A 27,864-nucleotide genomic window follows, 5' to 3' on the forward strand; every position below is an offset into this window, starting at 1 on the left:
CCTTGGACATGCGCAGCCCCGGGCCTTGGGGGAGTGGACAGATTCAATTTTCCTCCTCTCTCCAACAGTGTTGTTGTGTGTGTGTGTTAGCAGCATTGAATTTGCTGCTGCAAATCATCAACATTTCTTTGCATGTGAAAGCACTGGTTGAAAGAACTGAGCAGTTTTCTCTGCCCTGTGCATTGGTGGTTCAGTGGTAGAATTCTCGCCTGCCAGACGGGAGGCCTGGGTTCGATTCCTGGGCAATGCAAAGCCACTTCTTTTACCTTAAAAGAGGCCCACATCTGTGAGTAAAACACTTTCTTTTCTCCCCCTTTCCATTTATTTTCTCATTCTGGGGAAAATTGGGGACTTGCAGCAACTGAAGGGAAAGGAAGTGAATCCAGTCGGTATGTTCCACACATTGTTAGTCCAGTCAGATAGACATTTATCTGTCTGTCCACCTGCATGGAGATTTCCAGCTCCCTGTGTCCAGGACAGGAAGCCGTGAGCATGGATCTGTCAATCAGCCTCAATCAGCACCTTCAGGAGAATTGGTAGGGTGAATATTAGATACAGCAGAGTGAGAATGGAGGGAGAGTGTGTGGGATGGAGATTTACAGCTTTTGGGGAATGAGAGAGGAAAGAATGTTCCATAGAAACTGGAATAGTCTGTTCTGAATTTCTATCCTGTGCTGACATTGATGAATTTTTCAAACTCGTTTCAGGATATGAGGAGGTGAGGATTGACAGACCAAAATCTTGAAACAAACATCACATCAGCATCCGACACCCTCACTCAATTCATCCGGACCTGAATATTATCGGCCTTTGAATCTAGAAGGAGAAATGTTTCTCTGTTCTGTCTGCATCAACGGGCCTTTAATATCAATGTGACTGGAAAAGCACCAAGGCACAGATACACCCGAGTGAGAGTGTTCCAGTGAACTGAGTGTGGAAAGAGCTTTAACCAGTTACACAGCCTGAAAATACATCGCAGCATTCACAGCAGGGAGAGACTGTACCCACATTCTGTGTGAGATTTAACTGATTGTTTAACCTGGAGAGTCACAAGGACACCCACACCATGGAGAAACCGTGGAAATGTGGGGAATGTGGAAAAAGATACAGAGCTCCTTGTAAATTGGAAATTCATCGACGTATTCACACCGGGGAGAGGCCATTCATCTGCTCTGTGTGTGGGCAGAGATTCACTCGGTTATATCATCTGCAGCGACATCGGCTGGTTCACACTGGAGAAAGAGCGTTCATCTGCTTTGAGTGTGGGAACGGATTCGCTCATTTACCCGATCTGCAGAGACACCAGCGCGTTCACACTGGAGAGAGACCATTCACCTGCTTGGTGTGTGGGAAAGGATTTATGCAGTTATCCAATCTGTCAAAACACAAAGTCACTCACAGCAATGAGAAACCCTTTAAATGCTCTGACTGTGGGAGTGGTTTCAAAAGCTCTCGGGAACTGATGATTCACCAGCGCATTCACACTGGGGAGAGACCGTTCAGCTGCTCTCACTGCTCAAAGAGATTTAGAACATCATCCCACCTGCGGATACACCAGCGAATTCACACTGGGGAGAGACCGTTCACCTGCTCTGTGTGTGGGAAGGGATTCACTCAGTCATCCAGCCTGCTGAACCACAATCTCACTCACACCAATGAGAGACCCTTTAAATGTTCTGACTGTGGAAGTGGTTTCAAAAGCTCTCGGGAACTGATGATTCACCAGTGCATTCACACTGAGGAGAGGCCGTTCAGCTGCTCTCACTGCACAAAGAGATTTAGAACATCATCCCACCTGCGGCAACACCAGCGAGTTCACACTGGGGAGAGACCGTTCACTTGCTGTGCGTGTGGGAAGGGATTCACTCAGTCATCCAGCCTGCGGACACACCAGCAAGTTCACAAGTGATGACGGGTTGGGTTCTGCTGTTATTCCTGCCATTAATCACATCCAGGAGTGAACCATGTTTATTCTTATAGTTGGTCAAGTGGAAGGGTAGGAGAGATTCTTTCTGCTGGACTGGCCGATCGCACGACTTTGCTTCCAGTGGGGCTAATGCTCTTTGAGACTGGGAGAGCACATTGCCACTGAAATGATCCACAAAAGCTGATAAAGGACATTTATTTTATCCTGGATAGTAAATAGTGTTTTTCCTACCACTACAGGTAGATCTGAAATAAATACAGAAAGGACTGGAAAAATGCAGCAGGTCTGGCAGCATCTCTGGAGAGAGAAACAGAGTTAACATTTCACACTGCTGGATTGGGAATTGATCTAGTAAACCTCCTCTGAACTGCTTCCATGGTATTTATAAAATGGGGCAGCACGGTGGCACAGTGGTTAGCACTGCTGCCTCACAGCGCCAGGGACCCAGGTTCAATTCCTGGGTCCCTCGTCCGATTCACTGTCTGTGTGTTGTTTGGACATTCTCCCTGTGTCTGTGTGGGTTTCCTGCGGGTGCTCCATTTTGCTCCCACAGTCCAAAGATGTGCGGATTAGGTTGATTGGCTATGCTAAATTGACCCTTGTGTGAGGGGGATTAGCAGGGTAAATGTGTGGGGTTATGGGAATAGGGTCTGGGTGGGATGCTGTTTGGTACAGACTCAATGGGCAGAATGGCCTCTGTCTGTACTGCAGGGATCCTACGATCCTTTGTTTAATTGGAGACAAAACTGCACCCAGTGTTCAAGATGCAGTTTCAGTAACGCCCTGTATAACTGAAGCAGAATATCTACTTCTCTGTTCAATTTCTCTCGTAATAAAGGATAGCATTCCATTTGTGAGAACTTTGATTTATTTGAACTAAGATTTATGGGGTTCTCTTGTTTACAATAACTCCATAACTGTAAATCACACCAGGTTCCAGTGACTTAACCATGTGGCTAGAAAGAATACTTTAAACGGTGAATTCAGGAAGTTTATTAACCATTAAAAATGTAACAAGAAAGATAAAAAAGGAAAGTATCGATTAACAATGAAAGGAGAAAGTTTAGCTTTAACAATTGAACATATGAACTTATGAAAGGTTATGGGGAGAAGGCAGGAACATGGGGATGAGGAGCATATCAGCCTTGATCGAATGATGGACCAGACTCAATGGGCTGAATGGTCTAATTCTGCTCCTATATGTTATGAACAGACTTCTCTCTATTCTTCTCAGACCAGGACATGAAGTGATGGCTCCGAAAACATGGATAACTTGTAAAATCAACAGCTCCCAACACCTCTCTGTAGGGCACAGTGGTTAGCACTGCTGCCTCACAGTGCCAGGGACCCGGGTTCGACTCCCAGCTTGGGTCACTGTCTGCAGAGTCTGCATATTGTCCCCGTATCTGGGTGGGTTTCCTCCGGGTGCTCCGGTTTCCTCCCAAAGTCCGAAAGACGTGCTGGTTAGGTGCATTGGCCATGCTAAATTCTCCCTCAGTGTACCCGAACAGGCGCCCGAGTGTGGCAACTCGGGGATTTTCACAGTAACTTCATTGCAATGTTAATGTAAGTCAACTTGTGACATTAATAAATGAAGTTCCTGGGAAAGTCCCCCAGTCACCGCACTCTGGCATCTGTTCGGGTAACACTGAGGGAGAATTTAGCATGGTCAATGCACCTAACCAGCACATCTTTCGGACTGTGGGAGGAAACCCGAGCTCCCGGAAGAAAACCAGGCAGACACGGGAACAACATGCAAAGTCCACAGAGTCTCCCAAGCCGGGAATCAAACCCAGGTCCCTGGCGCTGAGGCAGCAGTGCTAACCAGTGTGCCACCAGGCCACCCTAACAAGTATTGTTATGTTTTTTCTATTCTGTTGGCCTCAGAAGGCAATATCTTATAATTCCCACACATTTTAACCATTCTTTATATCTTTATAATTCTAAACGTCATAAACGTTTGTGTTCAAATTTACATTTCCAGCCTAACATCTGTATTAATGAATCATTTATTCTTTAATTGTCTCTCAATTCAGGCTGTCCATTTAACTAATCTCCTGCTTTACAATTGTGGGAACTTCAGTCCACAAATAAGGTAGTAGAATGCATTGTTAAAAGCAGGATGTTCTTTATATAAATAAATAACAAACTTTAAAAAACAGTGGCAAACAAAAGGAAACAGGAGCATTGGAACCAGCCTGGACTTGCAGACTGAAACCCCGCCCAAAGCCCAGACGTGCTCAGAAGGGAGAGAGGTTGAGAAGAACACTCTGTAACACTTCTCCTCCCCTTAACTTTCAATCCCCCATCAGGACAGAAATACAACAAAGTAATGTCTTTCACAATACGGAAGTCTGTCAGGAGCTTTGTGGTTGCATTGCGACCTGTACAATACCACTGGTAAATCTTGTAATGGTGGATCTGGAATGGGAGATGAAGAGGTAGTTTGAGAATCTGTACATGAACATTCCTCTTCCACTCCCACAGCAGAGTCAACTGGCAAAGCTGGAAACACAGGAACCACTTCCTGGTGAACATCCACAGCAGCATGACCCTCTGCCATGTTCTCAGTAATGGTTGCTGACTCTGAAACTGTTCCTGACTCAGGGTCACACCGCAAGTGAATATGGTCTTGGTGTCTGCGAACAACTCTTCCATTTTACAGTCTCACCACCCAAGATACTGGACCACTTTGGTTTAAAAGTATTCCCGGTAACCACCTTTGGTTACTCCCAAAGTTTCTGATGTAAACCTGATCACCCGGTTTGAACTGCCTCTCTTTGGCGCGGTAGTCATGTCCCTCCTTCTGCTTCTCTTGTCTCCTGCTCACTTTTGCTCTGTGATCTGGATGAAGCAGATCCAGATGAGACTTCAACCTTCTACCTAAAAATTCCACAGGAGAGAGTCCGGTTGTGGATTGTGGTGTGATGCGAAACTGGAACAAAAATCTTGAGAGCTTGTTCTTAAAGTATCGCCTGCCATTCTCTTCAATCCCTCCTTCAAAGTTTGAACAGCTCTTTCTGTGAGACCATTTGTACAGTAAGTAGTTTAACAACACCAGGTTAAAGTCCAGCAGGTTTATTTGTTAGCAAATGCCACGAGCTAACAAATGCATTTGCTAACAAATAAACCTGTTGGACTTTAACCTGGTGTTGTTAAACTTCTTACTGTGTTTACCCCAACGCCGGCATCTCCACATCATGAAGACCATTTGTAGCCAGATGAAACGATGCAGTACACACATGACGTAGACCATTCCTTTACAGGAATTCCTGAAACACCTCACTTGTAAACAGAGTGTTGTTATCTGAAACAAGCCAATCTGGTAACCCAGGGCTTGTGAAAATTTGTCAGAGCTTCTCTATTGTCACAGGAGCTGGAATATTACTCATGATCTGTGCTTCCAACCATTTTGAATGCACCATTTACAACGACCAAACACATGTGATTCATGAAAGGCCCCCCAAAGGCCACATTTAGTCTGGACCACGGCCTATCAGGCCACTCCCAAGGATGAAGTGGTAACGTACCCAGTGTGTTGTGCCTGATTCAATTGACAAACAGTTTATTGAGTTACGCCGGTGGGGAGAAGCCACAGGGGCTGACCATGTGCAACTCCACCCAACAAAGAATATCATCAATTCTTATCCAGTTACTCAGCTCATCCCGGCTGGACACAATCCAATCAGAATGGTTATAGATTACATACATTATAGGTTCAATAAAATTAGTATCTGGGCATTATGGGGCTTTGTGATCATCTCATGGACAGGTGCCCCCATCATGATGCTTTCCAGACCCCCCCTTCGGGGGGGGGTCTTTCTTGGGTTTTCTTTGTACATAGACTCCCTTAGTTAGAAATGGGGTGGATTAAAAGTTCTCAAATGGACGCAGCATCCTTCCTTTGTTTTAATCGAATGACCACATGGTCTGGGAATCATTTCTATTTCATGCTCTCTCTTTTTAAACTCTTTTCTTCAGTATCCAATTCCAGAATTTTCCTTTTCATTGTGTTATTTGCGTCAGGAATAAATCTATGGACCTGACAGGAAGTTTAACCCAAGATCAATCCAACACAGGATTGGTCAGAATCATTTCACGTGTCAAATTTTAAATAACCATTACAAATTAAAACTCTCATTCTCACATGGGTGAATTGTATCCGGATTAAAATTCCCACATGTTGAGTAAAATATCCTGGAATCCTGTCTCTGGCCAGTAAATATGGCTCCAGGTTCATAACTTCTGAACAAAAAAAGTTTGATTGATCACACTTCCTTTTTTAAAAATCTGTTTGATTTAAATACCAGACAGAAAACCTCAAAGCTTGAAGCATTCATCCCACAAATATCATCCACACACAAACAGAGAAACTTAGCATGTGCTTTACAACAACAATAACCAAAATTAATTACTGAAGTGTTCTTGTGATTCTGTTTTTAAACTTCCAAAAATGCCTTTAATTAAAGACTCAAGGTGAGGTTAATTCCCCAGAAAGATAAACCTTAACAAATGTAGCCCAAAACAATGATAAAACATATCTACAAACATCCACAGAAAACAAACAAAACACACAGATTCTCACAGCTCGTAAATTTCAAACAATGAATCTTCAGCATTCTCTCTCGCAGCTGTAGCTTCTTAAAGCGACAGAGCACTACAAGCTCACAACTCCTTGATTAAAATAAGATACAAGATCCTTCATTATAATTGAACCTTTTTAAAGCCAACCGACAAGGACTGATTTTAGAGGCAACATCTTTGTTGATTTAAAATCCCAAACACGTTATAGCCAAACACCGGCAAAATCTTTGTTCTTTATCTGGGGATAAAATTCTCAGTTATTCCAAATTTCTCCAGGCGATGCTTAATATTTCCGCATTTAACTTATTCCCAGAAATCCTCAGTTATAAACTAAAATAGACACGTGTTTCCGGGCAGTCACAGGAATGTGGTCAAGATAGTCCAGTCCCACAATGCCTCACATTCAATCTGCAGTCCTTCAATTATAACAGAATATGTGGCTGGATGTAGCTGCCTCGGCCATGGTCAACCCCAACCCCAAGGGTGCCTTCTTGAACTGCTGCAATGCCTGAGGTGTAAGTACACCCACAGTGCTGTTAGGGAGCGATTTCCAGCTACACATTCCAGACTTTCACTAGCCTGCAGGTGGATATCAGATTGATATATTCCATTCAACCACACCCAAGGTGAGTTATTCCAATTCCGTTATTGTCCAGGACAATATATTCACAATATCTTTAAAACAGAAATTAAACATTCCCATTTGATTTCAGGTATTAACATATTCTGTTAGTTTGTTCTTTATTGTCAATGTCAGACTGGGGTTGTTTTCCTTGGAGCAAAGGAGGTTGAGGGGAGATTTGATAGAGGTGGACAAGATTCTGAGAGGTTTAGATAAGGTGGACAAAGAAAAGCTGTTCCCAATAGCTGAAGGGACAAGACGAGGGGGACACAGATTTCTTGTTTTGGGTCAGAGATGCAAGAGGGGGAGTGGGGGGGGGGGGGGGGGGTGGAGGGGGGGAGTGGGGGGCGGGGGGGCAATGTGAGGAAGAATATTCTGATGCAGTGAATGGTAATGACCTGAAACTCACTGCCTACGAGGGTGGAGGAAGTGGAGACCAATAAACAATTACAAAGGAAATTGGATGGGCATTTGGGATGTTCCAAACAGAACGAAGAACAAAGAAAATTACAGCACAGAAACAAGCCCTTTGGCCCTCCAAGCCTGCAGCAACCATTCTGCCCGTCTGAACTAAAACCCCCTACCTTTCCGGGGACCATATCCCTCTATTCCTATGCTATTCATATATTTGTCAAGACACATCTTAAAGTCACTATCGTATCTGCTTCCACTACCTTCCCCGGCAATGAGTTCCAGGCACCCACCACCCTCTGTGTAAAAAACCTGCCTTGTACATCTCCTTTAAACCTTGCCCCTCGCACCTTAAACCTGTGTCCCCTAGTAACTGACTCTTCCACCCTGGGAAAAAGCTTCTGAATATCCACTCTGTCTTGTAGACTTCTATCAGGTCTCCCCTCAACCTCCGTCATTCCAGTGAGAACAAACCAAGTTCCTCCAACCTCTCCTCATAGCTAATGCCCTCCACACCAGGCAACATCCTGATAAATATTTTCCGTACCCTCTCCAAAGCCTCCACATCCTTCTGGTAGTGTGGTGACCAGAACTGAACACGAGATTCCAAGTGCGGTCTAACTAAGTTTCTATAAAGCTGCAACATGACTTACCAATTTTTAAACTCAATGCCCCGGCCGATAAAGGCAAGCATGCCGTATGCCTTCTTGACTATCTTCTCCACCTGCGTTGCCACTTTCAATGACCTGTGTACCTGGACACCCAGATCCCTCTGCCTATGAATACTCTTAAGGGTTCTGCCATTTGCTGTATATTTCCCACCTGTATTTGACCTTCCAAAATTCATTACCTCACATTTGTCCGGATTAAACTTCATCTGCCATCTCTCTGCCCAAGTCTCCAACTGATCTATATCCTGCTGTATCCTCTGCCGGTCCCCATTGCTATCCGCAATTCTACCAACCTTTGTGTCGTCCACAAACTTACCAATCAAACCAGTTACATTTTCCTCCAAATCATTTATATATATTACAAACAGCAAAAGTCCCAGCACTGATCCCTGAGGAACGTCACTTGTCACAGCCCTCCATTCAGAAATGTACCTTTGCACTGCCAACCTCTGTTTTCTTCTGACTAAATATCTCTGAACTTCCTAACACCCTGTCACTCTGTGATCCTTGTGACATTTGAAACCAGGTATTCACAAAAAGACTGAAAGAACATCAGCCCACTGGAGGCTGAGACTGGCCAGTCCAGCAGAAAGAAACCCTCTGACCCTTCCCATTGACCAACTGTGAGAATGAACAAAATGCAGTCCTGGATGGAATTGAGAGCAGAAACAATAACAGCAGAATCCAACTCCTGTCATCACTCATGAACTTGCTGATGTCTCAGCAGCCGGGATGAAACTCTGAATCCCTTCCCACACACAGAGCCGGTGAACGGCCTCTCCCCAGTGTGAACTCGCTGGTGTGCCTGCAGGTGGAATAACCGAGTGAATCCCTTCCCACACTGAGAGCAGGTGAATGGCCTCTCCCCAGTGTGAACTTGCTGGTGTCTCTGCAGGTGGGATAACTGAGTGAATCCCTTCCCACACTGAGAGCAGGTGAATGGCCTCTCCCCAGTGTGAAGTCGCTGGTGAGCCCGCAAATTGGATAACTGAGTGAATCCCTTCCCACACTGAGAGCAGGTGAATGGTCTCTCCCCAGTGTGAACTCGCTGGTGTGCCTGCAGGTGGGATGACTGAGTGAATCCCTTCCCACACTGAGAGCAGGTGAAGGGCCTCTCCCCAGTGTGAACTCGCTGGTGTGCCCACAGCTCGGATGACTGGGTGAATCCCTTTCCACACTGAGAGCAGGTGAATGGCCTCTCCCCAGTGTGAAGTCGCTGGTGAGCCCGCAAATTGGATAACTGAGTGAATCCCTTCCCACACTGAGAGCAGGTGAAGGGCCTTTCCCCAGTGTGAACTCGCTGGTGTGTCCGCAGGGTGGATAAACAAGTGAATCCCTCCCCACACTGAGAGCAGGTGAATGGCCTCTCCCCAGTGTGAACTCGCTCGTGTGTCCGCAGGGTAGATAACTGAATGAATCCCTTCCCACACTGAGAGCAAGTGAATGGCCTCACCCCAGTGTGAACTCGCTGGTGTGTCTGCAGGTGGGATGACTGCGTGAATCCCTTCCCACATTCAGAGCAGGTGAATGGCCTCTCCCCAGTGTGAACTCGCTCGTGTGTCCGCAGGCTGGATAACTGAATGAATCCCTTCTCACACTGAGAGCAGGTGAATGGTCTCTCCCCAGTGTGGCTGCGCCGATGAACTTCCAGCAGGGATGGGTATCTGTATCCCTTCCCACAGTCTGCACATTTCCACGGTTTCTCCATGGTGCAGGTGTCCTTACCTCTCTCTTGGGTGGACAATTAGTTGAAACTTTGTCCACACACAGAACAAGATTACAGTCTCTACCCGCTGTGAATGGTGTGATATTTATTCAGACTGTGTAACTGGTTAAAGCTCTTTAGTCAGTGCATTGGAACACACTCACTCGAGTGTAGCAGTGTGTTGATGCTTTTCCACTCACACTGACATTTCAAATCTTTTCAAATCGACAGACTGAACAATCATTTCTCCTTCTGGATTCAAAGTCCGATGATATTGAGGTCCCAAGGAATAAGACTCTGTCAGATCGAGACGTGACGTTTGAGATTTCAGCCTGTGATTCCTCTTTCAATATCCTGTAAAATGAGTTTACAAAAGTCATCAGTGTCAGTACAGGATAGAAATTCAGAACAGACAATTTCTATGGAACATTCTTTCCTCTCTCATTCCCCAGAAGCTGTAAATCTCCATTCCACACACTCTCTCCCCATTCTCAGCAGGTCTGGCAGCATCTGTATGGAGAGAAAAGAACTGATGTTTCAGAGCTTTGACAAAGGGTCATCGAGACAAGAAACATCAGCTCTTTTCTCTCCTTACAGATGCTGCCAGACCTGCTGAGATTTTCCAGCATTTTCTCTCTTGGTTTCAGATTCCAGCATCCGCAGTAATTTGCTTTTATAAGGCTGCAGATACCTCCTCCCAAGTAACATGCGTGTGCCCAAGACATCACCACTTGTTTCCCTTATTTCTTTCGCACCCATGGTGCTCTCCGTAGTAAACACAGAGGAGAAGTATTCATTAAAAATCTCACCCATCTCCTGTGGCTCCACACACAGATGGCCATACTGATTTTTAAGGGGATCTATTCTCTCTCTGGCCACCCTTTTACTCTTAATATAGTGATAGAACCTCTTGGAATTTTCTTTAATCTTACCTGCCAGATCCATATCATACCCTCTTTTTGTCCTTCTCATTTCCCTCTTCAGTATTTTCTTACACTTTTTATAGTCAGAGTGATTCACTTGTCCCCGATTGCCTAAACCCAATGTATGCTTCCTTCTTTTACCTGACCAGAGCCTCAATGTCCCTTGTCTGCCAGAGATCCCTAAATTTACCAGTCTTTCCCTGCATCTTAACAGGAATATACTGCCCCTGGACTCTTGATATCACACTTTTAAAACCTCCCATTTGCCAGTCATTCCTTTCCCTTCAAACAAACTCACGTAATCGACATCTGCTAGATCCTGCCTAATGCCCACAAAAGTGGCCCTGCTCCAGTTTAGGGCCTTGACCTGTGGACCTGTCCTATTTTTTTCCAGAACTATTTTGAAACTATTGGTGCTCCCAATAGTGCTCCCTGACTGACACTTCAGTCACTTGCTCCACCTCATTTCTTAACTGTCTAATAGAAAGTGAGTCCAGGAATTGATGATGAAAAATAAGGAGCTGGGAGATGAATTGAACAAGTATTTTGCCTCGGTGTTCACAATAGAGGATACAGTTAAAACTCAGAAACAGCTGGAAATCAGAAAACAGAAGTGTGGGATGAACTCTGAAAAAGGACAATTCCCAGGGAAGTGGTCCTCAGCAAACTGTTGGAGCTGTGGGCTGATGAGTCCTCGGGTCCTGCTGGGCTTCATTCTCGGGTCTTGACAGAATGAGATAGTTGATGTGTTGTTCAATTTTCTATAATTCCTCATCGGGAATTGGATAAAGGGAAACCGGTGGATGCGTTGTACTTAGATTTCCAGAAGACATTTGATGAGGTGCCGCATCAAAGGTTATTGCAGCAAATAAAAATTCATGCTGCGGGGATGACATATTGGCGTGGATAGAAGATTGGCTAACAGCAAACAGTGGGCAGAAATGGATCATTTTCTGGTTGAAGAGAGAGAGAAACCTGGGCCAACCTTTCCAGAGTCTGCACGCTCCCTGGATTCACTTCCTTTGCCTTCAGTTGCTGCAAGTCCCCAATTTCCCCCAGAATGAGAAAAGAAATGGAAAGGATGAGAAAAGAAAGTGTTTTACTCACAGATGTTGGAGACAGGGGGAAGTTTGAGTCTGTCTGAAGATCAATCTTCATTCACACAAAGCCCACGCTCTGATTGGCTGGAAGACCAGAGTCCTCCCAGTCCTTCAACTCTTCCCATTGGTCAACACCTCAGCATGAAGATCAGAGGGTGGGTTCTCCCCCGCACATGTGCAGCTTCCCCTCTCCCTCGCACATTTGCAGTCCCAGGCGGGGGGGGGGGGGGGGGCGGGGTGCGATCACCGAGCGGCTTCTCGCTCTGGCCGGAGCCGGCAGCCAGTTGTCTGGAAACCGTGGCTGGAAGAGGTGTAGGGGGAGGGGAACAATGGGTGGGGGCGGGGCTCCCGGGTCCGCGCGCCCGGGCCTGCGCAATGGAACCCGGAGATGTCACCCGGAGCAGAGAGATTTCTATTGGCTGATTCAGGCAGGGCTCTATCGTGACGTCACAATGCAGAAGTTGTCCAATGAGCTTCAGAGTGAAACTTCCTCCTCTGGGCAACATCTGGGAGGAAATCAATGTTTCCCCCTTTCCATTTCTTTCCTCATTCTGGGGGAAATTGGGGACTTGCAGCAACTGAAGGGAATGAAGTGAATTCGGTCTGTATATTCCACACATTTTTACTCCAGTAATGTAGACATTTATCTGTCTGGCAGCCTGCATGGAAATTTCCAGCTCTCTCTGTGTCCAGGACAGGAAGCAGTGAGCATGGATCTGTCAATCAGCCTCAATCAGCACCTTCAGGAGAATTGGGATGGTGAATATTAGATACAGCAGAGTGAGAATGGAGGGAGAGTGTGTGGGATGGAGATTTACAGCTTTGAGGAATGAGAGAGAAAAGAATGTTCCATAGAAATTAGAATTGTCTGTTCTGAATTTCTATCCTGTACTGACACTGATGACTTTTGTAAATTCCTTTTGCAGGATATCAGAAAATTTAAAGACGAATATGAAACCAAACTTCACATCAAAATCTAACATAGTCACTCAGTTCATTGGGACCTGAATATCATCGACTTTTGAATCTAGAATGGAAATGTTTCTCTGCTCTGTCTGCTTCAGGAGATTTGAAACATCAGTGTGACTGGAAAAGCACCGAGACACACACACACTGAAACATGCACACACCCGAGTGACTGTGGAAAGAACTTTAACCAGTTAAACAGCCTGAAAATACATTGCAGCAGAGAGACCGCACCCATGTTATGTTGTAACTGAACTGATTGTCAAGCCTGGAGAGTCGCAAGGACACCCGCACCATGGAGAAATTGTGTAAATGTGGGGACTGTGGGAAAGGATTCAGGTTCCCATCTGCACTGGAAACTCATCGGCGCAGTCACACTGGAGAGAGACCATTCACCTGCTGTGTGTGTGGGAAGGGATTCACTCAGTTATCCCATTTGCAAACACACCAGGGAGTTCACACTGGGGAGAGACCGTTCACCTGCTCTGTGTGTGGGAAAGGATTCTCTCGGTTAAACAATCTGCTAACCCACCAGCGCATTCACACCGGGGAGAGGCCGTTCACCTGCTCTGTGTGTGGGAAAGAGTTCACTCGGTTGAACAATCTGTTGACACACCAATGGGTTCACACAGAGAGAGACCGTACACCTGCTCTGTGTGTGGGAAGGGATTCACTCAGTTGCCCAACCTGTTGAGCCACAAGGTCACTCACACCCAGGAGAGACCCTTTAAATGCTCTGACTGTGGGAGTGGCTTCAAAAGCTCTCGGGAACTGATGGTCCACCAACCCATTCACACTGACGAGAGACCGTTTAGCTGCTCTCACTGCTCAAAGAGGTTTAGGAGGTCATCCACATGGCGGAGACACCAGCGGGTTCACACCGGGGAGAGACGGTTCACCTGCTCTGTGTGTGGGAAGGGATTCAATCGGTCATCCAACCTGCAGAGACACCAACAAGTTCACAAGTGATTGCAGGGGTTGGATTCTTTCTCTCTCAATCTTTCTCTTCCCCCCCCCCTGCTCTTTCCCAGCCCCCCGCCCCCACTCTTCCCCCCCCTGCTCTTCCCCCCCCTGCTCTTCCCCCCCCCGCTCTTCCCCCCCCCGCTCTTCCCCCCCCCCCGCTCTTCCCCCCCCCCCCCGCCCCCCTGCTCTTTCCCCCCACCTGCAGGGTGGATGAATCTCTGACTCCCTTCCCACACTGTGAGCAGGTGACTAGCCTCTCCTCAGTGTGAATTCGCTGGTGTCTCAGCAGATTCGATGAATGATTGGTTCCCTTCCCACAAGTGGAGCATATGAACGGTCTCTCCCCGGTGTGACTGCGTCGATGAGATTCCACCCCAGATGGGGCTCTGAATCCCTTCCCACAGTCTCCACATTTCCATGGTTTCTCCATGGTGTCTGAGTCCTTGTGTCTTTCCACAATCAGTGAACTGGAACACTCTGATACGGGTGTGAGAATCTCAGTGCTTTTCCAGTCAAAACCTCTCCTTCCGATATCCACTGAAAGGAGTTTACAAAAATCACCACTGTCAGCACATGATAGTAATTCAAAACAGACAATTGTAGTTTCTATGGAACATTCTTTAAATCTCCACCCACGCCCCTCACACATACACTCTCTCTCTCATTCCATTTAGCATTCTGCAGCATGGTGACACAGTGGTTAGCACTGCTGCCTCACAGTGCCAGGGACCCGGGCTCGATTTCCGGCTTGGGTCACTGTGTGTGGAGTTTGCACGTTCTCCCCGTGTCTGCATGAGTTTCCTCCCTCATTCTGAAAGACGTGCTGGTTCGGTGCATCGACCCGGACAGGTGCCGGAGTGTGACGACTAGGAGAATTTCACACTAACTTCATTGCAGTGTTAATATAAGCCTTACTTGTGACTATTAAATAAACCTTAAACTTTAATATACACTACCCAATTCTCCTGAAGGTGCTAATTAATGCTGATCGACACTCACCATTTCATGTTCCTGACAGATCGTAAGAAATAGTTAGAAATTCAGCCCACCAAGCTGTTCAATTGAATTCTTTTTATTCATTTATGGGACATGGGTTGCTGGCTGGCCAGCATTTATTACCCATCCCTCGTTGCCATTGGAGGGCAGTTGAGAGTCAACCACATTGTTGTGGCTTTGGAGTCACATGTTGGCCAGGCCAAGTGTGAGGTATTGCACTTTGGAAGGACAAACCAAGGTAGAACATACAAGGTAAATGGTCGGCACTGAAGAGTGCAGTAGAACAGAGGGATCTGGGAATACAGATACATAATTTCCTAAAAGTGGCGTCACAGGTAGATAGGGTCATAAAGAGTGCTTTTGGTACATTGGCCTTTATAAATCAAAGTATCGAGTATGAGAGTTGGAGTGTTATGGTGAGGTTGTATAAGACATTGGTGAGGCCGAATTTAGAGTATTGTGTGCAGTTTTGGTCACCTAATTACAGGAAGGATATTAATAAAGTTGAAAGAGTGCAGAGAAGGTTTACAAGGATGTTGCCGGGACTTGAGAAACTGAGTTACAGAGAAAAGTTGAATAGGTTAGGACTTTATTCCCTGGAGCGTAGAAGAATGAGAGGAGATTTGATAGAGGTGTATAAGATTTTGATGGGTATAGATAGAGTGAATGCAAGCAGGCTTTTTCCAGTGAGGCCAGGGGAGAAAAAAACCAGAGGGCATGGGTTAAGGGCGAAAGGAGAAAAGTTTAAAGGGAATATTAGGGGGGGGCTTCTTCACGCAGAGAGTGATGGGAGTCTGGAATGAGCTGCCGGATAAAGTGGTGAATGCTTTTAACATTTAAGAAAAACTTGGACGGGTTCATGGATGAGAGGGGTGTGGAGGGATATGGTCCAAGTGCAGGTCAGTGGGACGAGGCAAAAAAATGGTTCAGCACAGCCAAGAAGGGGCAAAAGGCCTGTTTCTGTGCTTTAATGTTCTATGGTTCTATGGTCTGAAAACATGTACCAAACGACTCAAGAACAACTTCTTCCGACTGTCATGTTTGAATGGTCCTATCATATATTAAGCTGATCTTTCTCTTCACCCTACCTGTACCCGCACCCTATCCTTTCCTTCTCCCCATGTACTCCATGAAAGGTATGCTTTGTCCTAACTGTATGCTAACTGTCCTGGCTGGAGACAATACACATCTCTTTAACCTGTGCTTAACCCTTTCTCCACTCACATTATCTGTACCTTTAAAGACTTGATTACCTGTAAAGACTCGCATTCCAATCATTATTTTGTAAATTGAGTTTGTGTCTTTATATGCCCTGTTTGTGAACAGAACTCCCACTTACGTGATGAAGGAGCAGTGCTCCAAAACCTAGTGGCTTGTGCTACCAAATAAACCTGTTGGACTTTAACCTGGTGTTGTGAGACTTCTTACTGTGTTTACCCCAGTCCAACACCGGCATCTCCACATCTTGGAAATATATCGCCGTTCCTTCGCAGTCGCTGGGTCAAAATGCTGGAATTTCCTCCCTACCAGCAGGGTGGATGTACTTGCACAACATGGACTGCAGGGGGTTCAGGTCCCATACATCACAAAGGTAGACACTCCTGCGCCCCCTACAAACATGGCGATCGCACCTGCACCCTGCTGCACATTGCCCCTCACAAAGATGCCGGCCGCACTTGCGCACTGATAGACATTGCCACCGACAGATTGACGGCCGTCAGCCCAGGCCCAACACGACAAGTTGCGCCTCCAATTTGGTACCAACAGGACGCCCGGAAAGTTTGAGTTTGGGTTTGAGTTTGAACAACATGTTTACGAAGCCTCTCCACCCACCCGCCACATTCACCTCTCTCGACGCGCCGCCCTTTACCTTGAACTGATCTCGGATTCGAGTTAAAACCGTCCGTCCGCCGCCATTACCCGCACTGCGCATGCTTCAGACCCCTCCCCCTATTCACGCTGGTTGGAGGACCAGCCGCTCCCGCTCGGTCCTCCAGCTCCGCCCCCTTTTTCTATTGGTCCGGAGCTGCCGTCAATCAGTCCCCGGGCATTGTGACGTTGGGCATGCGCAGTGCGGCTCATGTCCAGGGACAGGCGCTTGTTTGTCTGATCTTCAGGCGGGGAGGAGGCGGATAAGCGGAGGCAGCGTTCGGGGCAGTGGGTGGGAGGGGAGGCTCCACACACCCAGTGGAGGCTTCAACACCCCCAATAAGGAACGAGCGGCACCGCCTCGACACCCAACACAACGGCAGCTGCAGCGCTTCCTCCCGGGGCCAGGCCCCAGTGGACAAATGTGGCTTCAGGAAGGAAATGCAGCAATGGGTTTGATTTGATTTATTGTCACATGTATTGGGATACAGTGAAAAGTATTGTTTCTTGCGCGGTATACAGACAAAGCATACTGTTCATAGAGTACATAGGGGAGTAGGAAAGGAGAGAGTGCAGAAAGGGTGAAGAGAAAGATCAGCTTAATATGAGGTCGGTCCATTCAAAAGGAGGAGGCTTTGGAGAGGGTACAGAAAAGATTTACCAGGATGTTGCCTGGTGTGGAGGGCATTAGCTATGAGGAGAGGTTGGAGAAACTTGGTTTGTTCTCACTGGAACAACGGAGGTTGAGGAGTGACCTGACAGAAGTCTACACGATTATGAGGGGCATGGACAGAGTGGATAGTCAGAAGCTTTTTCCCAGGATGGAAGAGTCAATTACTAGGGGGCACAGGTTTAATGTGTGAGGGGTAAGGTTTAAAGGAGATGTATGAGGCAGGTTTTTTACACAGAGGGTGGTGGGTGCCTGGAACTCGCTGCCGGGGGAGATAGTGGAAGCAGATATGATGGTGACTTTTAAGGGGCGTCTTGACAAATACATGAATAGGATGGGAATAGAGGGATATGGTCCCCGGAAGGGTAGGGGGTTTTAGTTAAGTCGGGCAGCATGGTCGGTGCAGGCTTGAAAGGTCAAAGGGCCTGTTCCTGTGCTGTAATTTTCTTTGTTCTTTGTTTGTAAAAGTCTGGTGGCAGCAGGGAAGAAGCTGTTCTTGAGTCGGTTGGTTTGTGACCTCAGACTTTTGTATCTTTTTCCCGACGGAAGAAGATAGAAAAGAGAATGTCCAGGATACGTGGGGTCCTTGATTATGCTGGCTGCTTTTCTGAGGCAATAGGAAATGTAGACAGTGTCAATGGATAAGAGGCTGATTTGCGTGATGGACTGGGCCACATTCACACCCCTTCTAGTTTTTTGCACTCTTGGTCAGAGCAGCAGCAACACCAAGCTGTGATACAACTGGATGGGATGCTTTCTGTGGTGTCCCTGTAAAAATTGGTGAGAGTCGTAGCTGACATGTCGACATGTTGAATTTCCTTAGCCTCCTGAGAAAGTCGAGGCGTTGGTGGGCTTTCTTAACTAAAGCAGCAGTATAGAGGGACCAGGACAGGTTGTTGTGATCTGAACACCGAGAAACTTGAGCTCTCAACCATTTCCACTTTGTCACCATTGATGTAGACAGGGCATGTCTTCCACTACATTGCCTGAAATTTTGTAGATATTCCAGTGATAGTTGGAAGAAGTCCATGCTGACTCTCTGTACATCAATCCACTCAGTCCCATTTCCCCTCCATAACTCTTTTCCCTTTTTAATTTCTTCACACCTATCTGATTTATTTTTCAAATCATTGATCATTTCTGATTCCACCATGCACAGAAGCAGTGAGGTCAGGTTGTGACAACTCGTGAATAAAATTGTTCTTCACATCTCCTTTCTATTGCTGATCAAATAATATGTTTAGTAATGTGGACATTGGCTAGTAGCCTGTATGAAGATTTTCAGGTCTCTTTGTACTGGACGGGAGCATAGGTCTGTCAATCAGCCTGAATCAGCACCTTCAGGAGAATTGGGAGGGTGTATATTAGGTACAGCAGAGTGAGATTGGAGGGAGAGTGTGTGGGACGGAGATTTACAACCTTAGGGAATGAGAAAGCAAAGAATATTCCATGGAAACTAGAATTGTCTGTTTTGAATTTCAGTTCTATACTTACACTGATAACTTCGATAAACAGGATATTAGAAGGAGAGAATTTACAGACTGAAATCTCACACCAAACGTCACAACAAGATGTTACAAAGTCACTGGATTCATCAGGACCTGAATATAATTGCCGTTTGAATGTATGAGAAGAAATGTTTGTTTGTTCTGTCTGTGGGAAAAGATTTCAAACATCAGTGTGACTGGACAAGAATGGAGACCCCACACACCTGAGTGAGAGTGTTCCAGTGAACTGACTGTGGAAAGAGCTTCAACCAGTAACGCAGCCTGAAAAACATCACCCCATTCACAGCGAGGAGAAACTGTACATACGTTCTGTACTTGGATGTGGAATCAACTGATTATCAAAAGGACACTGGCACCATGGAGAGACCATGGAAGTGTGGGGACTGTGGGAAGGGATTCCAGTGCTCATCTGCACTGGACACACATCGACGAGTTCGTACTGGGGAGAGGCCGTTCATCTGCTCCGTGTGTAGGAAGGGATTCAGTATATCAACCACCCTGCTGAGACATCAGCGAGTTCACTCTGGGGAGAGGCCGTTCACCTGCTCTGTGTGTGGGAAGGGATTCACTCAGTTATCCACCCTGCTGAGACACCAGCGAGTTCACTCTGGGGAGAGGCCGTTCACCTGCTCTGTGTGTGAGAAAGGATTCACTCAGTTATCCAGCCTGCTGACACATCAGCGAGTTCACACCGGGGAGAGGCCTTTCACCTGCTCAGACAGTGGGAAAGGATTCAGTGATCGTTCCACCCTGTGAAGGCACCAGCGAGTTCACCCTGGAGAGAGGCCGTTCCCTTGCTGTGTGTGTGGGAAGGGATTCAGTCATTCATCCACCCTGCAGACACACCATGTCACTCAAACGAATGGGAGACCGTTTAAATGCTCAGACTGTGGGCGTAGCTTCAAAAGCTCTCAGACTCTGATGGGCCACCAGCGCATTCACACTGAGGACAGACCGTTGAGTTGCTCTTACTGCGTGAAGAGACTTAGAACATCATCCCAACTGCTAATACACCAGCGAGTTCACACTGGGGAGACACCCTTCACCTGCTCTGTGTGCGGGAAGGGTTTCAGTCATTCATCCACCCTGCTGGCACACCAGCGAGTCCATACTGGGGAGAGGCCATTCACTTGCTCTGACTGTGGGAAGGGATTCACTCAGATCTCCAATCTGCTCACACACCAGCGAGTTCACACTGGGGAGAGGCCGTTCACTTGCTCTGACTTTGGGAAGGGATTCACTCAGATCTCCAATCTGCTCACACACCAGCGAGTTCACTCTGGGGAGAGGCAGGTCAGCTGCTCCCAGTGTGGGAATAGATTTAAACGGTCGTCTCACTTGCTGAGACACCAGCGAATTCACAAGTGATTACAGGAGTTGGATTCTGCTGTTAATCACATCCAGGACTGAACCATGTTTACTCTGACAGTGTAAGCCCTTCAGAGGGCTTCTGTCTGCTCACTGTCTGGTCTCATGGCTTTCCTTCAAGTGGGCTGATGTTATTTGAGCCAGGGAGAGCACATTTCCACCAGGGTGGCGTGATGGCAGAGTGGTTAGCACTGCTACCTCACAGAGGCAGGAAACCCGGGTTCCATTCTGGTCTTGGGTCACTGTCTGTATGGAGTTGCACATTCTCCCCGTATCTGTGTGGGTTTCCTCTGGGTGCCTAGATTTTGTCCCACAGTCCGAAGATGGTTGGGTGGATTAACCGTGCTAAATTGTCCCTTTGTCACCAAAGATATTGAGGTTGTGTGGGTTACAGGGAGAAATGGGTGAGGGGGCTTGGGTAGGATACTCTTTTTAGAGAGTCGGTGCAAACCCGATGGACCAAATGGCCTCCTTCTGCACTGTCGGAGTTCTTTTATGATTCTAAATGATCCACATCTCTAGGTAGATCTAAAATACATTTGGTTGACGTTCCATTGAGTCTACAGCACAGGGCAAGGCCGATCGGCTCAATAGGTCTGTGTCAGTATTGATGTTCCACCTCTTCATCTCCCCCCATCAGCATATCCTTCTATTCCTTTCTCCCTCATGTATGTATCCAGCTTCCCCTTCAATGTATTCACGCTATTGACCTCAACCAATCGCTGTGGTCGTGAGTTCCACATTCTTGTCACCTTCCTTATTCCTGGAACCATTCTGATAAATCTCTTCTCCACCTTCACAAGGACCCTCACATCCTTCCTAAAGTGTAATGATCAGAACTGGGCTCCGTATCCTGTTGTGGCCTCACCCACAGCTTTAGAAACTATCAGTGTAACTTCCTTGCTTTTGTTCTCAATTCCTCGATTTCTGAAACCCAAGACCCCAGATAATGGAAACAGGAACATCAGACTGTTTTGCTAGAATGTAAAATGCGTTTTAACAACATTCTTAAAATGGCTAAAGAAAATTTTGACCAATGAAGGAATGAGTTGTTGACACAAACAGAAACCATTTTGACCTTGCTCTCTCCAAAAGAGAATCCAGAATGTTTGAGTCTGGGAAATGAAATTAAAAATGAAGCTCCAGCTATAACTGAGCTGGAAGAAGACAGTTTCAATGTGGAATTGAGTGGAATTTTCTCTCTGGATTTAAACAATGGAGGAACTGCAAACATGGAAGAAAATAAATTTCAAAATGTGAACTCTGAACAGACTGTTTTCAAAATAGAACTTGAAAATTCACAAATGAACAGCAATGAAGACTCTCCTTTTGCAGGAGGAACTTTGGACTATAATTATTGAAAGAAGAAAAGTTTCAGAAAAGACTGCAAGCAGTAATTTCCATCTTCAGTGGACTGAGATTTCTGGACATGGAACCCAGCAGTGTGCTGTTACCAAGCTGGACTTGTGACTGTGAAGTGGACAATGGAGGGATTATTATGCCTATTGCAGGTTATAAGATAGATCAACATAGGAAAACAGTGGATTTAGGAACAGGAGGAGGCCATTTGGCCCTTCGAGCCTGCTCCACCATTCAATAAGATCATGGCTGTTGTTAAGATATACAGCATGTTGTATATTGTAATATTCTAACTGGGATATTATGAAGGTGATACATTTCCATTTCTTCCTGTTTTTGTTACAAAAATCTAATTTCATAATTCCTATGTTTTAGAAATATGAATTAGTTGCAAGAATTGCTTTTAAAAAATGGAAAACCTGGATTGAGAATCTGATGAAAACACCCTCACGGAATTCGCAGTCACAAAGCATGGTCCATGTTGGTTTAAGAAGTCAAAACTCGAGAGGTAAGAACTGTAAAAGGTCAGCTGGATCTTTTAGCTGGAGACATTGAGTCTGACAATTATTGTACTGTTTTTGTCAGGTGAATTCTTCATGCAGACCTCAGGGAAAAAGGGTTTAGTTTTGAAGCTAAATATCTGTCAGATATTCCACCTGGTCTCTGTTACCATGGGGATATGTGATTGAGGGTGGAGCCTTGGTTAGAATTAGACCATAAGATATAGGAGCAGAATTAGGCTATTCGGCCCATCGAATCTGCTGTGCCATTCGATCATGGCTGATAAATCTCAATCCCAGTCTCCTGCCTTTTCCCCGTAACCTTTGAGTCCTTTCCAATCAATGACCTGGTTCCACAGATAGACAGCGGACAGTCTGCAGTTAGCTTGGAAGCCACCAGTTGTGGGACCAGGAGCTGTGAACCAGCTGTGGGACTAGAAGCCTCGAGGACCATTAGAAACCAGGGGTGTTTCCAACATTTAAATCCCTCAGCAAGAATGCAGTGAAGCTCATGTTTGGACTGAGGAGTCCACAGTTTGAGAGCTTAAAGGAAAATTGGAGGCTTGTTTCGTGAAAAGATAATGGATGGACTCACATAAACTCTTGGAGCTTGGAGAATATCTGGAGTACTGGGGAGAATTAAAGTGAATTGTGGAGAGCTTTGACATACCTTTGGGAGGTCCTAGGAACAGAAGTGAATGAACCTTCAAGATATCATTAAGTATAAAGAAACTCTTGGGGTGAGGTAAAAAAATAGAACTAGGTTTATATCATAAATCTTTATTGAGTGTAGTATTCAATTTGTAGTGTTGTCTTTTTAAATTTTATTTAAACATACAGTAAAGTTTGTTTTTGTTTAACAATGTGGAATCTTGTGATGTAATTCTTTCAGTTAATCACTGGGTGTTCGAATTTCTCTGCAAACGTTAACAGTCCTGACCGGGATCGCAAAAATTCACACAAACAGTGTTTCAAAACAAATCGAAGAGAAAGATGTTTTTTCTTCTTCAGTACAAACGTTACACATGAAGAAACCCTCTTCTGGTATCTCCAATAATTTGTTGCTTCGAGCAATTCTTTTCATGGAACAATCAGATAATTGATGACTGAAAATGGAACTAATTGTATCCCTTTAAAGCAGGAGGGCGATCGCCCGGCACAGAGGGTAATTAGGGATTTCTCCCATAGACCAATTGACAGGGATTCTACCCTCCAACCACCTGAAGTGAATTCTTTACATGAATCATCCGTGCCAGTGCAGTTATCAACTTGCAGTTTGGTTGATCAGAAAATGCTTTGTTGCTGATTTTCCTTGTGTTAGGAAGTGACAATGCCAAGGCCAGATCTTGTTTCCTCCTTGATCGGGATGTAACCCGTGTCCACATCGCCACTTCATTCTTCCACTGGTTGTATGGTTCAGACTCTGAGAGCATCAGCAGGTAATCAGACCCTGACAATTCCCACTGCCTTTCAGTCATTTCTCACAAAAGCTGCTGGGATTGGAAGCTTCTGTCTGAAATATACTTTCTTTTAGTTTCCAACCTTCACCATTAGACAAGCATTTTGTGTTACCATGTTATAATCCTGACAGCCTTGGGGTGGAGTCAATCTTTATTTTGTCTAGATTTGTTCACAGAATCAAACATTACAGGTTCAACTCTGACTCCAAGCTATATTAGTGAGTCCCACTTTTTACCTGCTCATTATAACTATCTAATCAGTGCCCTCCATCTGAATAAACTTCACCTCTATTGATATAATTAACAGCCACAGTCAGAGCATCCAAAAGGTCACTAATGGGTGTGACTGCCATGGTGTCTCAGCAGCTTGGGTGAACAAGTGAATCCTTTTCCACACACTGAGCAGGTGAATGGTCTCAGTTTGGAAACTAAGGGAAAATAAAATTTCAGGCAGAAGCTTCCAATCTGGTAGGTTTTATGAGAAATCGCTGAAAGTGAGTGGGAATGATCAGGGTCTCTCCCCAGTGTGAATTCCCTGATGTTTCAGTAGGTCAGATGATGTTCTAAACCTCTTTGCACAGTGAGAGTGCCTGAACGGGGTCTCCTCAGGGTGAATGCGCTGGTCGACCCTGAGGTAGGCTCAGGTTTTAAAGCAGCTCCCACAGTCAGAGCATTGAACAGGTTTCTTATTGGGGTCAGTGCCTCAGTATTCCAGCAGACTGGATGATTGACTGAGTCACTTCACACACACACATCAGATGAATGGCCTTTCCCCAGTGTGTAATCCTTTGTGTCTCAGCAGACTAGATAATTGAGTGAATCCCTTCCCACACTCGGAGCAGATGAATGGCCTCGGCCCAGTGTGAATGCGTTGGTTTGTCAGTGGGAGGGATGAGTGAGTGAATCCCTTCCCACGCTCTGAGCAGGGGGACAGTCCCTCACCCGTGTGAAATCGCTGGTGGTTCTGCAGGGTAGATGACTGAGTGAATCCCTTTCCACACACACAACAGGTGAATGGTCTCTCCCCATTGTGAACCCGCTGGTGTGTCAGCACGGCAGACGAATCGCTGAATTTCTTCCCACACTCAGAGCAGTTGAATGGCCTCTCCCTGATGTGAAGTCGCTGGTGATTCCTCAGGGTGGATGAATCACGAAATCCCCTTCCAAACTCAGAGCAGGTGAACGGTGTCTCCACAGTGTGGCTGCATCGAAGGGTTTCCAGCTTCTAGGGACAATTGAATCCCTTCCCCCAGTCCCTACATTTCCATGGTCTGCGTGTCTTTGTACATCTCCAGGTTCAGATGAAGGTTTGACCCCACAGATAACACATACATGGTCTCTCCTCACTGTGAATCCTTCGATCTTTTCCAGGCTGTGTAACTGGTTAAAGCTCTTTCCACAGTCAGTTCACTGGAATACTCTCACTCGAGTGAATGTGTCTCAGTGATTTTCTAGTCACACTGATGTTTAAACAGTTTGAAGGAACAGACAAACATTTTCCATTCTAGTTTCAAATGCCGATGGTATTCAGATCCTGAATAATTGGGTGACTCTGTCAGGTCCTAACGTCATGTTTGTTGAGATTTGTGTCTGTAAATTCTCCCCTTCTAGTAGCCTGTGAAAGAAATTCACAAGAACCATTGCTGCCAGTCCAGGATAAAAACTCAGAACAGACAATTCTGGTTTCTGTGAAACATTCTTTCCTCTCATCCTTGAAAATTTGTAAATCTCCATCCCAAACACTCTCCCTCCATTCTCACTTTGCTGGACCTGAAATAGACATTGTCCTGAGGGTGCTGATTCATCCTAATCGACAGATCCGTGCTGACTGTTTCATGTACAGGACACATATTCCTGAAATCTTCACACAGGGTTGTGTCTAAGCATATAGAAAATTTGCATATTTAGTGGACTAAAAATGTATGCAATATTCAGCACTCTATTACATGATTAGAGATACAGATGGGTGCGGAAGAACATGACTTGGGGAGCAAGCAATCATGTTCTGGAACTCACTGACAATGAGAGTGGTGGAAGTGGAGACGACCAGTGATTTCAAAATAAATTTGGTCAGGCACTTGAAGGAATTAAACGTACTGGGGAACAGGGATATCGAGGAAAAATGGCACTGAGTGGATTCCCCGACAGAGACTTGGCACAGAGTCAAGCTGCTGAATTGATTTATCTTGTGCTCTGCTGACTCTCTGACTGGAAAATATACAGAGTAGTTACAATACTATTCTGGAATTAAACACAATCAACTGTAATACAAATCCATAAATAACAAACCTAATATGCACCATATAGTAAGAAGTCTCACAACACCAGGTTAAAGTCCAACAGGTTTATTTGGAATCACAAGCTTTCAGAGCGCTGCCCCTTCATCAGGTGAGAAGGAGCAGCGCTCTGAAAGCTTGTGATCCCAAATAAACCCATTGGACTTTAACCAGGTGTTGTGAGACTTCTTACTGTGCCCACCTCAGTCCAACACCGGCATCTCCACATCTTATGCACCATATAACAACACCAGACATATCAATGTTGTTACGATCCTCATGGTCACCTTATAATAAACAAATTCCCACAAATCCCAATGGAATAAACTGAAAGACAATGTTTCATTTTTAAAAAATTTTACTTTAAAAATTAATCTAAAATTAACATCACTGAATCATGCATTAAGAAACAGTATTTGAATAGACAGGATAAATTACACTTTACAAAGTTCAGACAATAAAAACAGGTTCCACAAAATCACAAACATTTTCTCCCTCAGTATATTTAGCTCTCATTCCAGTTCCAGAGAATTTCTCTGTCTCTGTATTTCCCAGGAGAGAAAGAAAGTGTTTTCCTCACAGATGTGCCCAGAGGATGAAGTTTGAGTCTGGTGAAGTTTGAGTCTGTGTGTGAAGTTTAAGTCTGTGGTGAAGTTTGAGTCTGTGGTGAAGTTTGAGTCTGTGGTGAAGTTTGAGTCTGTGGTGAAGTTTGAGTCTGTGTGTGAAGTTTGAGTCTGTGGTGAAGTTTGAGTCTGTGGTGAAGTTTGAGTCTGTGGTGAAGTTTGAGCCTGTGGTGAAGCTACAAACAGAAGCTGTGCTGTTTCAAATCAAACTGCGGGACTTGGAAGAAAATGCTGGGAAGAGATTTTGCAATCCTCCCAGGCAGCGTACTCCAGACTGTCACCGCCCTCTGGGTAAACAGGCTTTCCTCACATTCCCCCGAAACCTCCTGTCCCTCACCTAGAACCTATTTTGCCTCATGACTGACCCTTCAATTAAGGGGAATAGCTGCTCTTTATCCACTCTGTCCGTGTATCTCATAATCTTGTACACCTCGATCAGGTCGCCCCTCAGTTTTCTCTGCTCCAACGAAAACAAGCCAAGCCTACCCAACCTTGCTTCATAACTTAAATGTTCTATCCCAGGTAGTATCCTGGTAAATATCTTCTGCACCCCCTGCATTGCAATCACATCCTTCCGAGAATGTGGCGACCTGAACTGCACACGGTACTCAAGCTGTGGCCTCACCAAAGTTCTGCACAGTTCCAACATGAGTTCCCTGCTTTTGCAACCTATGTCATGATTGACAAAGTGAAGTGTCACGTACGCCCTTTTCACCACCCTACTAACATCCCCTTCCTCTTTCAGACATCTGTGGACAAACACGCCAAGTTCCCTTCGTTCCACAGAACACAAACTACCAAACTTGATGGTCATGTTCTTAACGAGGTCAACACGTTGATTATCAGCCTGTAAATCCTTTCGGTATTGCTGATGGCAGGTGATGGGAACGGAACCGATACCTGGTCAACAATACTGCAGAAGTCAATGACAGACCGCTGGAGTACTTTGAAATCACAGAGCGATCAAATGGACATCCATGGTCACCAATGCCCTCTTCGGGCATGGTAACTGGAAGAGGAGGAGGTGGACGACACAAGAGGCTTAGAGAGTGGACTCTATAAATCAATGTCACTCGGCAATCTGGATAACCAGGTTTGCGCAACGTTTCTCATCAGTAAACAAACCTTCTTAAAAATAACGGTGTCCAATGATCCTTATTTGTTAACCAACAAAACCACAGTCTAGAAGTGGAAATGAATAGGGTTGGGAAGCATTTTCCGATCAGGGCCAGTGTGATCTCCTGGACTCGTTTCGATCGCCTCAGGGGGTCGGAGAGGAATTTCCCAGATTTTTTTTTCCCCATATTGGCCCTGGGGTTTTCACTCTGGGTTTTCGCCTCTCCCTGGAGATCACATGGTCTGG

The 27,864-nt window shown here is 45.7% G+C and overlaps 2 protein-coding genes and 1 long non-coding RNA gene across 3 annotated transcripts in view; 2 read left to right on the forward strand and 1 right to left on the reverse strand.

Moving 5' to 3' along the window:
• Positions 1 to 16,801, reverse strand: part of LOC144484305 (uncharacterized) — a 77,093-nt gene extending 60,292 nt beyond the window's left edge. The window contains exons 1-2 of the mRNA XM_078202840.1: positions 16,739 to 16,801; positions 9,037 to 10,274 (exon numbers count right to left, since the gene is read on the reverse strand). Coding sequence (XP_078058966.1) covers positions 9,037 to 9,923 — 887 coding nt within the window. The 5' untranslated portion in view covers positions 9,924 to 10,274; positions 16,739 to 16,801. The remainder of the gene's footprint in view (positions 1 to 9,036; positions 10,275 to 16,738) is intronic.
• Positions 132 to 2,789, forward strand: LOC144484317 (uncharacterized). Its single transcript, XM_078202860.1, has 2 exons — positions 132 to 286; positions 708 to 2,789. Exon 2 carries the CDS (start codon positions 1,067 to 1,069, stop codon positions 1,907 to 1,909), a length of 843 nt encoding a protein of 280 aa, XP_078058986.1. The 5' UTR covers positions 132 to 286; positions 708 to 1,066; the 3' UTR covers positions 1,910 to 2,789.
• A 131-nt stretch (positions 16,802 to 16,932) lies between the features above and the next one.
• Positions 16,933 to 27,632, forward strand: LOC144484325 (uncharacterized). The gene is made up of 3 exons (XR_013496078.1): positions 16,933 to 17,190; positions 22,018 to 22,150; positions 27,247 to 27,632. It is a non-coding gene; the product is annotated as an uncharacterized LOC144484325 (long non-coding RNA).
• The last annotated feature ends 232 nt before the right edge of the window (positions 27,633 to 27,864 follow it).

Source organism: Mustelus asterias, unplaced genomic scaffold, assembly GCF_964213995.1.
Source record: "Mustelus asterias unplaced genomic scaffold, sMusAst1.hap1.1 HAP1_SCAFFOLD_100, whole genome shotgun sequence".
Lineage (NCBI taxonomy): Eukaryota > Metazoa > Chordata > Chondrichthyes > Carcharhiniformes > Triakidae > Mustelus > Mustelus asterias.